This window comes from Eleginops maclovinus, chromosome 17 (genome assembly GCF_036324505.1).
Source record: "Eleginops maclovinus isolate JMC-PN-2008 ecotype Puerto Natales chromosome 17, JC_Emac_rtc_rv5, whole genome shotgun sequence".
Lineage (NCBI taxonomy): Eukaryota > Metazoa > Chordata > Actinopteri > Perciformes > Eleginopidae > Eleginops > Eleginops maclovinus.
This window is the reverse complement of record NC_086365.1, coordinates 16,120,407-16,133,971: the sequence shown is the minus strand read 5'-3', so window position 1 is coordinate 16,133,971 and position 13,565 is coordinate 16,120,407. Positions and strand designations below refer to the sequence as shown.

General features: G+C 44.6%; 1 protein-coding gene across 1 annotated transcript; it reads right to left on the bottom strand.

Moving 5' to 3' along the window:
* Window positions 1–3,385: 3,385 nt before the first annotated feature.
* LOC134879016 (NACHT, LRR and PYD domains-containing protein 3-like) lies at window positions 3,386–10,275 on the bottom strand. The gene is made up of 7 exons (XM_063905233.1): window positions 10,197–10,275; window positions 8,744–9,026; window positions 6,226–8,089; window positions 5,962–6,135; window positions 5,603–5,755; window positions 5,438–5,484; window positions 3,386–4,937 (listed from the first exon to the last, which is right to left on the bottom strand). Exons 2-7 carry the CDS (start codon window positions 9,015–9,017, stop codon window positions 4,345–4,347), a joined length of 3,105 nt encoding a protein of 1,034 aa, XP_063761303.1. The 5' UTR covers window positions 9,018–9,026; window positions 10,197–10,275; the 3' UTR covers window positions 3,386–4,344.
* Between the last annotated feature and the right edge of the window lie 3,290 nt (window positions 10,276–13,565).

Here is a 13,565-nt window from a genome sequence, read left to right as displayed (position 1 = left end):
AAAGCACAGCATAGACAGATGAGGAGTCAAACGCTACAGAATGAAAGGATGTTTTCAGCTTGGATTTAAAGCAGTCAATGGCGGGGGTGCATCAGAAAAGGCACGTTCACCCCTGAGTTTAGGTTTTGAGCGTGAGACGACCAGGAGCCCCCGGGTTAGCCCACCTGAGGGGCCTGGAGTACGGGGTTAGGAGGTCTGCAACATTTAGGGCTTTAAACACAAGCAGCACACAGTTAAGCAGTGTAATTATTCAGGACAACACATTCACACTTTTATTAAAACAATAAAGACATCTGCATCTCACACCTAGTGAAACAGTGCAAAGACCATCAACAGACTCATTAGCAGCGTTCATTTCCGCCTTCTTCATGTTGTTGTCTAAACACATTAAATCACAACTCAGATGTTGTTTTCCACATCAGCTAATCTGACTAATAACGACTGATTAACGCACTCAGATTCATCTGACAACAATCAGTGACATTGTGTTCATGTAGCGACAACAGTCCTCTCCTGCTGATGTTCAGGTGTATATCAGTATGTAGAGTCTCTACTTTAAAGAGTCCTCTCCTGCTGATGTTCAGGTGTATATCAGTATGTAGTGTCTCTACTTTAAAGAGTCCTCTCCTGCTGATGTTCAGGTGTATATCAGTATGTAGAGTCTCTACTTTAAAGAGTCCTCTCCTGCTGATCTTCAGGTGTATATCAGTATGTAGAGTCTCTACTTTAAAGAGTCCTCTCCTGCTGATGTTCAGGTGTATATCAGTATGTAGTGTCTCTACTTTAAAGAGTCCTCTCCTGCTGATGTTCAGGTGTATATCAGTATGTAGAGTCTCTACTTTAAAGAGTCCTCTCCTGCTGATGTTCAGGTGTATATCAGTATGTAGAGTCTCTACTTTAAAGAGTCCTCTCCTGCTGATGTTCAGGTGTATATCAGTATGTAGAGTCTCTACTTTAAAGAGTCCTCTCCTGCTGATGTTCAGGTGTATATCAGTATGTAGCGTCTCTACTTTAAAGAGTCCTCTCCTGCTGATGTTCAGGTGTATATCAGTATGTAGAGTCTCTACTTTAAAGAGTCCTCTCCTGCTGATGTTCAGGTGTATATCAGTATGTAGAGTCTCTACTTTAAAGAGTCCTCTCCTGCTGATGTTCAGGTGTATATCAGTATGTAGTGTCTCTACTTTAAAGAGTTCCTCTCCTGCTGATGTTCAGGTGTATATCAGTATGTAGAGTCTCTACTTTAAAGAGTTCCTCTCCTGCTGATGTTCAGGTGTATATCAGTATGTAGTGTCTCTACTTTAAAGAGTTCCTCTCCTGCTGATGTTCAGGTGTATATCAGTATGTAGCGTCTCTACTTTAAAGAGTTCCTCTCCTGCTGATGTTCAGGTGTATATCAGTATGTAGTGTCTCTACTTTAAAGAGTTCCTCTCCTGCTGTCCGTCAGTCAAACCTTCTGCTCCTTCTTCCTCTGTTCACTGAAGCGATTTATTTTGTTCTCTGCTCGACAGACAAGTTTCTCCGCTGCTTCAACACTTCCTTGCTCTGATTCACATCCTCCCCAAGAGTGTGTGTGTGTGTGTGTGTGTGTGTGTGTGTGTGTTTTGATAACAGTGCTCCTCTGATAATCAGCCACAATTACATCCCAACGGAAAGGGAGAGAAGAAGTGGGAGGAAGCTATCAGAAGGAAACCATTGATATGGAAATATCGGTCTCACACACACACACACACACACACACACACACACACACACACACACACAGGTTTGCAGCGTGACAACAGGAGAATAGGAGGCTGCATATTCTGTCTCACAAACCTTTTATTACAACACAGGACTGAAACTACTCGTTAGAGACGGGCGGGGGAGCGTCCATCACTCTGAATACTCCTGATTACATTTTCTGTTGTTGTTCGTCTTCTTTCTCCATTTCATCTGATATTTCTACGGGTTTTATGGCCTCTGGTTTGATGATTCTGTCAATTTCAGAGTCTAGTTCAAGGCCAAGGTCTGTTTTAGAGTCTTGAAGCTGATATTCCTGTCTGTTTCAGTATCTTAACGACAGAATGATCAGCTCAGAGACTCAAAAAACGGAGAGGAACCAAACAAAAAGACCAGGATGTAAATCAAACTTTGAGGCGTCTTTCTGATTTAGACTCAAGATTCAAGAAGCTTTATTTATCCCGAGGGAAATTGAGCTGATATTTCTGTCCCTTTGAGAGTCCTGCGTTTGTCTTTGTATGTGGTGTGTTACTGTTATAGTGTTTTAATGGATGCTTCTGTCAGTTTTAGGGTCTTCAGTCCTTTATGTCTATCATTTTAAAGCCTATGGTTGGTGCTTTGTTCTGTTTTAGAGTAATACGCAAGTTATTTGTTTCTGTTTGAAGTTTTTCTGTGTAAAATCCATCCTGATTTTGATTGGTTGAGATTGATGCGCTTGTTTTGGCTTTTAATTTAATTTTACCGTCAGTTTGAAGAGATCATTTTGATGTCATTTCTAAGTTTTACAGCATTTATGCACCTTCTGACACTTGTATACTGTAGCTTTGTGTTGCTCAAAGGCACAACGTCAATGTGTCTCAAACTTGCAGCCCAGGTGACATGAAACACGCCTGTTACCATGGTTACCCCACAGAAAGAGAGAGAAAGAGTCTGTCATTCATTCGTCTCTCTTGTTCGGCTTCAGGTTCCTGCGCCTGACAGGATTATAACCTGACATGAAACCCTGTCACACACACACACACACACACACACACACACACACACACACACACACACACACACCCTGCCACACACTTGACGTTGATAGAAAATAGAATTGAAGGCTACAGAGTCACAGTACAAATCAGACACTATTTACCCTGGAGCACACGCAGTCGAACCAAACACACACTCTAACTCACACTTTACCACACACACACACACACACACACACACACACACACACACACACACACACACACACACACACACACACACACACACACCGTAGCTCTCTGTAGTTTGGATTAACAAGTGTGTGTGGAGAAGCTGGGGATTCAGCAGGGAAGTAAATGTGAAAGAGGGTTCACACACACTTAACAAAGCCTTCCTAAACTCGGTTAAAGGTTTACACGCAAAAATAATCAGGATTCTCAGCGGAAATCTGTGTGTGATAACCAGATCTTCAGATCAGGTTTTATGGAGGCTGCTTTTCTTTCTTTTCAAAACACAACCTCCCAAAAACAAGGGCTCAGATTCATGTTTGTGCTTTGAAATGAATGGATAACGACACAGAAGTGCAGCTGGTTGGTTCTGCATTCATTCTTTCAACTTTAACAACATTTTGAAATTGTGCAGATTGTGGAAAAGATGACTTTGTGTTTCCAATAAAATTAATCCTGTGCTACTTTGTGACCCCATCACTTTTTCATGTCGCAGTACTTCCATTTTAATGAAAACATTAAGCATCCAGATAAACAAACCAGTGCAGGATGTACCTTATTGAGGTGATTTCATTTCACATTTTCACACAGTATCTTAAACAACAGTCTTCACAGAGCGGTGCAGGAACACCCGGGAGCCCGGGAGTGAGTCAGCATTTTACCACTTCCGGTTCCCCCGTCTCAGAGTCCGTGGGATTTCTCGGCAGGATTTAGGAACATTTCTCAAATAAAGGTCTTTGGTTGACACACATTTAACGAGACGGATCACGTCGTCGCCCAGCAGCAGTAGCAGCAGCAGCATTAGCGAGGTAGATCCAACAGCTTAAATAGAGCGCCAGATTAGGAGACTGTGTTTGGTTGGTTGCAAGAGTGACGAGGGGCGTTATGTGCGAATGTATCATTGGTGCTCGAGTTGACTGCCTGAACTAGCTCTCAGGCTTCATCCCATTTAAACTCAGTGTGGCTGAAAGCAAAAGCTTTGTTAAAATATGAAAGAGGGCCAAAGTCGGTTGAAAGGATCTTAAGTTGGCGTGACGTTGAAGTTGTGCGACCCCGCTGTACTCCTCTGTAGTTCGTTTATAGCATCACGTTAGCATTTTGCTTCTGGTGATCAGATTTATGATTCTAAATTATAAAAGTAGGGTACACATGTGGGGATTATCCGGCTGAACAGAATGTGTATTCATCAAACAGTTTTGTTTTCTACAGATCTTATTTTTCACAATATTCCAAAATCCTCTGGAGAAATCACCTCGCTTTTTTATCGAGGGAACCCGTGCAGCTCACTTCCGGGTCGACGTCCAAAGTTCCACATTTCACTGTGGCTGAAGCTATTTGATGCATCTCTTTACAGAAATGGAAGAGAACGTCATTTCAGGAGGCCCATTGTTTCTGTCCAAAGTTATCCGTCCAGTGTCTTCCCTCAACAGCGGGATTCAAAGGTGTCACCTTCCACCTCCCTCAGCGACACTGATGAACCAAAGCCATCAAATCCATTCCCGAACCCGAACCCGAACGCAGGGTAAAGCGGCTCCGTGAACGTGGACTTGAACTTGTGGAGGGTTATCAGTTCGTCAGAGGCCACTTTGTAGAAGGTCAGAGTCCCGGCACGATAGTCCAGAAACACTGCGACTCTTTTTTTTTCGCTTGGCTTCGCAGACGAGTCGAGACGAATGTGCGTCGTTCTGTCTTCGTGCCGGACGGAGTAACTGCCGTCATCGTCGCAGAGCAGCATCCAGGAGTGATCGTTGGCTCCGAGACAGCCGTCAGCTCCCTCTCCTTTCCGTCTGATCTCTGCGTAGGTCACTGCTATATAAACCCTGCCTTTCCACTCCACCTCCCAGTAACAGCGACCAGTCAAACCAGTGCCACAAAGCACCTGAAGCCAGCATTCGAATCTGAGATGGTGGTGACGATGCGGCTGCTCCTCTTTCACGGTTGTCGCCTTCGTGGATTTGGCGGATAGTTTAATGTATTTGTGTGCTGTGTTCGGATCCAGTGTGAGTTCACAAGCGTCTGACGGACAAAACAAAACAGCAGCAGTTTATCTTTTGACACACCTGGAGATTAGTTCAAGTTTTAAAGTGCAAGCGGTACTACTTTACAATAAGACTACCCTTATAAAGGATTCATAACTGGTCTAAAACACTTCATTAACCATTAAGAACCAGTTATCAACCAGTTCTAACATAGCTTTCATACGTCAACACAGGCTCACTATTTGGCAAGATGAACAAGCATTTTATTGGCTACCTAGCTTACTCCCACTTCTTCCTCAGCCAGCATCCTTGGTATCTGTTGTTCACTCAGTTTATTCCCCATCCATCCTGATGTTTCTTGGCATCTCTTAAGCTAAGTAGCCAATATAAGGCTTAGCAGTACAGATAAATGTCGGCTCACTATTTGGCAAGCAGCCAGTCACAGTGGCCCTGTTTATCTCGGGTAGGTAATGATATTCGCCTTATGTAGCCCCGCCCCCACGCTGTTTTAATACTAACATCAGTCTGTCAACTTACATTTATGAAGCCCAGGTCTCAATCTTTGCTCTCCACCATGATCGAGGCTAGAGGAAGGAACAAAGGCAGAAATAAACCTCATTACCTTTCAGCTCTATTCCAATTTACTCATATCCCTTTTTAACATCCAACACTCTTGATCAGTGACGAATAGTTTGTTCATACTTGAGTGTTTCCAGTCCTGCAGACAGCAGCATCGCTCCGGATTCTCCTGGATGATTGTAGCTCAGGTCCAGCTCTTTCAGGCGGGAGGGGTTGGACTTCAGAGTTGAGGCCAGAAGAGCACAGCCTTCCTTTGTGATCATACAGCCGGACAGTCTGGAAAAACACATGCATACAGTTGAGCAGAAACATTGATCCAGGGAGCAAGGACCCAACTCATCTTACTTCCTGTCCAAGTTGCTCTTTAGGGTACCAGACAGACACATCTAATAGTTTCAGATTTATTTCCATCTGTCTTTACTTTCTATTCTAGGTTTGTAATATTCATTATTGCTTCCTTGAACAGAGGATGGCATTCTGACCTGAGAGTTTGCAGGAGACAATGTGAACTTTTCAGTCCGGCACAGAGAAGCTTCACCCCTGAATCCTGCAGGTCGTTGTTACTCAGGTCCAGCTCTCTCAGTTTAGACGACTGAGAGCTGAGGATAGAGGCCAGAGCTTCACAGCTTTTCTCTGACAGTTTACAGTCGTTCATCCTGGAAAACATATATGTCAGACAACAAAAAATAGTTAACGGATAACTCGTACGGGTTACATTGAAGTCATGTAGGCTCCTTTGCACATACAGTGATGCGTTGGAGGCCTTGACCACTGGCAGCAGCCTCAGTAGACCCTCCTCGGAAGCAGAGTATTTCCTCAGGTCAAAAATCAGGGCTTCTTCTGATGACAGCAGGATGAAGACGAGAGCTGCCCAGAGAGCAGGGGAGAGATTCCGAGTGGAAAGCTTTCCTGAACTCAGGTACTGTTGGATCTCTTCTTCTAGAGAATCGTCTCTCAGCTCGTTCAGACAGTAAAACAGATTGATGCTCCTCTCTGACGAGTCGTTCTCCCGGATCCTCTCCTTGATGGACTGTATGGTTTGCCGGTTGGCCTGAGAAAACTCTTGTGTTATAGTCAACAGGTGCTTCAGGAGATCCTGATTGGTCTGCAGGGAGAGGCCCAGCAGGAAGCGCAGGAACAAGTCCAGGTGCCCGTTAGAACTCTTCAAGGCTTTGTCAATGGCGATCTTGTGGACTTCTGTTATGCATTGTTTCTTGCAAGGCATGCACAGTTTCTCCAGCGTCAGCTTAGACAGCACATTCTTGTTTTTGTTAATGAGAGACATGACCACATACAGAGCAGCCAGATACTCCTGCAGGCTGAGGTGGACGAAGCTGAACATCTTGCCCTTGTCGTCTTTCTTCATCCTATGGTCCTCTTTAAAGACCTGGGTGAACACTCCAGAGTACTCTGCCGCTCTGTGGATATCGATGCCACTCTCTTTCAGGTCTTTCTCATAGAAGATCAGGTGGTCTTTCTCCAGCTGCTGAAAAGCTAGCTTTGCCAATGACTTGATGTACTGAATGCTCTTTTTTCTGTCACATCTATCGGCTGTCAGGGTAATCTGAAACACCACAAATTCTGTGTACATCTCAGTCAGGGTTTTGGGCAGATCAGCCTGCGCTCTCTTCTCCAAAACATCCTTCAGAACTGTGGCAGTGATCCAGCAGAAGACTGGGATGTGGCACATGATGAAGAGGCTTCGTGATGCCTTGATGTGGGAGATGATTTTGCTGGATTGCTTTTCGTCTGGGAATCTCTTCTTGAAATACTCCTCCTTCTGTTGATCAGTGAATCCACTCACCATTGTCATGCATTGGACAAAGTGTCGAGGGATTTGATTGGCTGCTGCAGGCCGTGTGGTTACCCAGACTCGAGCCGAGGGAAGCAGTCTCCCCTCGATAAGGGCTGACAGCAGAACATCCACGGAGGTTGACTGTGCCACATTGAATTCAGCCGGCATCTGTCCACTGCGTGTGAAATCCAGCTGCAGGCGGCTTTCATCCAGTCCGTCGAACACAAAGAGAAGCTTGAATTCACTCTTGTTGAAATCACGGTTTCCCGACCCCTGGAGTTTTGTGAAGATCTCAGTGAGGTCCGTCTTGGTGATGTCTTTGGTTTCCCAGATGCATTTGTGGATTAGCTCAGCCAAGCGAACCCTTTCTCCCTTCAGTAGATTCAGTGAGCGGAAAGTGAAGTGGAATATGAGGTGCACGTCTTGATTGGTTCTTCCCTTGGCCCAGTCCAACACAAACTTTTGCACGAGGAATGTTTTGCCAATTCCTGCAACTCCAGTCGTTAGAACTGTTCTTATGGGTACGCTGTTTCCAGTCGGGCTTTTGAAAATGTTACATGGTTCGATTGATGTTTCTGTGCCTGTTAATCTCCCTTTTACTTCAATCTGCATGACCTCGTGCTGATCGTTGATGGGCACCTCGCCTCCGGGGGTGATGAACAGCTCTGTGAAGATGTCATCCAGACACCGATACTGATCCATCGTCTCCGTTAAACCCCCGGGGGCACACGTGAAGTTGCTCTCGAGGTTAGATTGGAGTTTTTGTTGGAAATGTATGATCTTTGTTGGAGGCTCTGGCGCTTCAATCGTCTCCTCTGTGAGAAACAAAAATGAAATCCATGGTCAATTTAAGGAAAGTCGGTACGCAGTCCCGTGAGGATAGGGGTATGCCACTTTACAATAAGACTTCCCTTATAAAGGATTCATAAAGGGTTTATAATTAGGTTGTAGACACTTTATTAATCATAAAGAAGCATTCATAAACCAGGTTGTGAACACTTTATAGATCATTAATCAGCTTTTATAAGACGAGAGATAAACAGGGCCACTGTGACCGGTTGCTTGCCAAATAGTGAGCCCACATTTATCGTTACTGCTGAGCTGAAGAGATGCCAAGAAACTGGGAACTGGTTTATAACTGGTTCTTAAAGGTCAATAAAGTGTTTACAACCTAATTATAAACCTTTATGAATCCTTTATAAGGGTAGTCTTATTGTAAAGTGGTACCAACATTTATTTGAGTAGTTTCCAGGCTTTTATTTTGAAGGCACGTTTGGGCACCTGGTGTAATTGTATATGTTGGAGACAGGTGGTGGGGGGAAGAGAGCACTAGTAGGCACATGTTTTTTTTACCAGGGTTAATCGGGCAAGAAAGGAAAGGCACAGGAAAGGAATAGAAAAGGAATCAATGGGAAATTGTATTCATTGAATATCGATCGTTGGTGTGAATGCTTTCCCATCTCCCTCACCTTTTAGTTCTGAGCTTTTCTGAGCCAGCTTCTGCGCCAAATCGTTTCTGCCGATGTTCCCTAAGATCTTCCTGGCCAGTTCCACGGCCTGTTGGTTGTATTTCTGCACCATCACATTCACTGTGTCGTGTCGGTCTGCATCTTCCAGGCAGAATTTAGGGATTGGGAGGAAGCCGTCGGGGACGTCGTTCAGAAGACGGAACTGGAAAGACTTTAGCTCCTGCTGAAGCAGGTTTTCCAGCGTTTCCAGAAGCAGCACCCTGACTGTCGCCATGCCTGACTCCTGTTACAGAGAGGTAGTTCTCAGTGGATCAAACTTTCCATGTTTTGGTTTTTTAAAACTATTTGAGACACAAGAAACTGGATCTAAGAACAAGCAAACACTCTACGAGACCTTCTTACGCAACACAAAGCAGGAAACGCCTCCCGCCCCTGTGATTGGTGACCTGTTTGATGTCTATAGGCCGGGCCATTCATTTCCTAGCAGCCAGACAGTCTCGTGTGTTATCGTCAATCCTCAGTTATAGTTATATTCATAGTCCACGTTCAGTGTCGATCAGGTTAAGTTAGTAAGTATTTTTCTAGTTATTGTTAGGTAAGTGTAGATTATTATTGTATGTATGTTTTGCATCTGTTGATCCTGTGATTTGCAAACACAGCTGTATTGTGTTTTTGTGCCACAGGCCGACGTAAAGACTGTGCTGAATCACCGCGTCCGTGCTTTTGGCTCTACACACTTTGAACGTCCACGACACAAGGTAGGTCTGCCCTTTACTTTACGCCGGAGACTCATTTTTACTGTCAATGCAAACGTTTGGAAAACCCGATTCAAAGTGCGTGACTGTTGGATGGTCTGGGAGTTTCCAGAGGTCGGTTCTTCCTGGAAGAAACGCGTCCGTGTTGCTGACACACGTTTATGAGTGTTATTTTTTACCGTAACCGAGGAGGAAGAGTTATCTCATTTCGGTTCACTTGTTGAGATGGTCCAAAGTCCGCAGTGAGTCATCTCTTATTTGAGGGACTCCTGTAACTGTGGCTTACTATTGAGATGTAGTTACGTTTTCTCCGTCATCGTTTTACTGTAGTTGTTTTAGGGCGTTGGTTAAAGATGGAAGAAGATTAGGAAATAAAGACATTTCACATCCCCACATTTTGTCTTCCATGTGGCCCTAATCCTCTTCCGTAGTTTAATGAGGCCATTTATGAAAAAACTATTTAAATCAGTTAAATTCCCCGATTTGTCTCGTCTTTAGTACACTTTGGACGCTGATGGTAAACAAAGGTTGATGTGTTGTTTTCAGTGGTCCCAGTGCATTTGGACCAGCCAATGAAGTGGTTTAACATGAATAATAAGAACAATAGCAACTACTGCAGGAAAGTGCTGCGAGCAATGCATAAAAAGTGCATTCAACATTTGTTTTGCTTAACAATATCGAAGAAATAATTCACTTACTTTAAGTTATGGCGTTCTGAACTGACCTGCTTCAAAAGTTCAATCTGGTGAGAGACATGATCATTTCCCTCCCTCTACGTCCTCTGACAGCGTATTACTGTGAGAGTGACTTTACTGGACTCTCTGTTAGTCTGGAATAACTTTTTATAACGACTCAAAGTCCAGACAAACCGAAACCACCTGACGTCAAAGAGTTGGAAATGACATAATGACATCTCTTGGAAGAAGGCCAAACGCTCTATGATCACTATATATTATAGCTGCTCAGTTAAACCACTTTTTACACTGTACAGTTTCACACACACACACACACACACACACACACACACACACACACACACACACACACGGTTGTGACTCTACAGTAATTGTGTGCGGTGACGTCAGCTTAATCGTCGCCTCCGGCTGCAGCAGAAACAACTTAACCATCCATCAGCTCCGACACCTGATCTGATATAATTATTACAAACACACACACACACACACACACACACACACACACACACACACACACACACACACACACACACACACACACACACACAGACTGTTAGCTAACATAGTTTTCTCGACATTTCAATTGAGCTAATTTCTCTCTTGAGCTGCAGCTACAAAATTAACCGAAAAGGGATGATACTCCTGCAGACTAGTAGTATCAGAAGCAGTCCTAACACAGGATGAAGGCTAATATATTGTAGACCTGAGAGGCAGACACACACACCTCTGCAGACACACACACACCTCTGCAGGCAGACAGGAAGTTAATCTTTGTGTGAGATAAGACTCCCTCTGAGTCTTTGAGCTCTGGAAGAAAAACCTGAAATCCAGACTCTCATATTTCCATAATCTGCAGCGTCTTGTCCCCAACACGTTCCCGACACACTCATCATCTCCATTCCCATCATGCACCTGGCCTCTGACACATTACCATAATCCATCAGGCCTGTGCAGACTCTTGGCAGCGGAGAAACGCTGACAGGATCCTGCAGGTGAGGATCTCACACGGCTCACGTGTTGGTGTAAAAATAAGGACTCCTGCAGAAAATGAAGACTACAGTTCACTCACAAACTCCAAACATGTAAAGCACATCCATCACGCCTACACAACGTACCAGATGCTATCCATCTTTTGTCAAACAAGTGCAAAACAGGTTTATTTATGGCTCATTTTAACAACTAGGTGCGGAAGCAGACAGGGTGCAAACGAACTGCAACGGTCCTGCTTTCAGTTTTATATCCGGGTGTTTTTGTTTGGTGTTTCCGTCTGTCTTCAGAGACTCTGAGCTGATCGTTCTCTCATTATTATCAAGCGTCTTTCTGTCTTCAGTTTGATGATTCTGTCAATTTTAGAGTCTACTTTCAGGCCAAGGTCTGTTTTAGAGTCTTGAAGCTGATATTTCTGTCTGTTCCAGTATCTTACCGACAGAACGATCAGCTTAGAGGCTCTAAAAAACGGAGAGAAACACCAAACAAAAAGACCAGGATGTAAAAGACATTTTGAAGCGTCTTTCTGATTTAGTGTCTGTAGTTCGATTTATCATCTTTGAGCTGATATCTCTGTCCGATTTAGAGTCCTTACTGTGTCTTTATATGTTGTGTCTTATTGTTTAGTGTCTCAAGTCAGTTTTAGTCTTTTATTTCTGTCATTTTAAAGCCTAAAACCGGAGAACGTGCTGCAGCTTCAGAAAGGATGCAGATATAGAAATCCTAATGTTCCAAAACTCATGCAGGAACGTCTCCAGCAGCTCTTCAGCACCTGCAGCGTTTAGAGAACATTCAGCAGCTTGAGGAAACATGAGCAGCGTTTACGAAAAGCTGTAGAAACCAAATGCTGCATTACAAAAAAAAAAGATGTTGGTCAACATTTCCTGTTTTGTCTTTTTCTGTCTGCAACAGTTTTTTGGGCCTGTCATCAACGTCACCAACAGCCAGGGGTCAAAGGTCTGCTGTGACATCAGAAGGAGCCATGTGATCACACTTCAGGAGAGTTCCCAACAACAGAGACATAGACCGGCTTTATGATCCTGAGCGTCACCCAGCGCTCACCAGCTGTGTGCGTCACTTTTTACTGTCCCCTGGTCTCCGTTGTGTGCGTCACTTTTTACTGTCCCCTGGTCTCCGTTGTGTGCGTCACTTTTTACTGTCCCCTGGTCTCCGTTGTGTGCGTCACTTTTTACTGTCCCCTGGTCTCCGTTGTGTGCGTCACTTTTTACTGTCCCCTGGTCTCCAGCTGTGTGTGTCACCTTTTACTGTCCCCTGGTCTCCAGCTGTGTGTGTCACTTTTTACTGTGCCCTGGTCTCCAGCTGTGTGTGTCACCTTTTACTGTCCCCTGGTCTCCAGCTGTGTGTGTCACTTTTACTGTGCCCTGGTCTCCAGCTGTGTGCGTCTCTTTTTACTGTCCCCTGGTCTCCAGCTGTGTGGGTCACTTTTTACTGTCCCCTGGTCTCCAGCTGTGTGCGTCACTTTTTACTGTCCCCTGGTCTCCCGCTGTGTACGTCACTTTTTACTGTCCCCTGGTCTCCCGCTGTGTACGTCACTTTTTACTGTCCCCTGGTCTCCGATGTGTTTTGAGCTTCTGTCAGCGCTTCCGAAGCTGCAGCTCGTTTCCTCTGATAACGGTAACAAGGCAATTTAAGCATTTAAAGAATCAAGACGAATCAGGAGTAAAGAAATACATTTAAATACATCCAAGAGTATTTATTAAGGAAACAAGAAAACAGAAATGAAGGCAACAGAAAAAGAGAGACTCTTCTTTGTGAATTAAACCTCCCTTCCTGCAGCCTTTCATTTCAGAGGGAACCTGTGAGTCAGCATGTCTGTGTTTCTCTAAAGGAGCTTTAAATGACGCAGCGTTAGAGGATTGTGTCGGTGCCGTTGTACCTGTCGCTCAGCCCTGCAGCTTCATTAGCTTCCTGTTCCTGAGCCTCGCCGCTCATCTGCCTCGCCGTGTCTTTTAAATGAGCTGTCAATCAACCCCCCCCCCCCCCCCCCCCCCCCCCCCCCCCCCCGAGCCACAATTACTGCAACATTATTACCTCAGCGAACAACACGGAGGATTAGAGAGGTTTCAACTCTGCAGGCGTATGCTGAGGAAGCAGAAAACTACAGCGTCCCTTCAACCTCCGTCAAAATACTCAAGAACTCTTCAAGTCAACTTCTTCTAGGTACCCTACACCCTTCTTTAGATCTGATACAACCTTATCAATGACTCAGATGATTCCTGAAAACTCCTGGAAAACATTTCAACCTCCTCAAGGAACCTTTGAGTCTCTTTACGGTTGCTTATCAGCTTCCCAATGACCCCTAAGACCTCCTCGGGGGCTCTTAAGACCCCTTAAATGACCCCACTGATCTGTAAAACCTCTTAA

Coding starts and splice junctions, on each gene's coding strand:
- LOC134879016 (XM_063905233.1), bottom strand. CDS start 9,017: ATGGCGACAGTCAGGGTGCTGCTTCTGGAAACGCTGGAAAACCTGCTT. Junction 6,136..6,225: donor AAGGCCTCCAACGCATCACT/GTATGTGCAAAG, acceptor TATGTTTTCCAG/GATGAACGACTGTAAACTGT. Junction 4,938..5,437: donor GAGACCTGGGCTTCATAAAT/GTAAGTTGACAG, acceptor TTTGTCCGTCAG/ACGCTTGTGAACTCACACTG.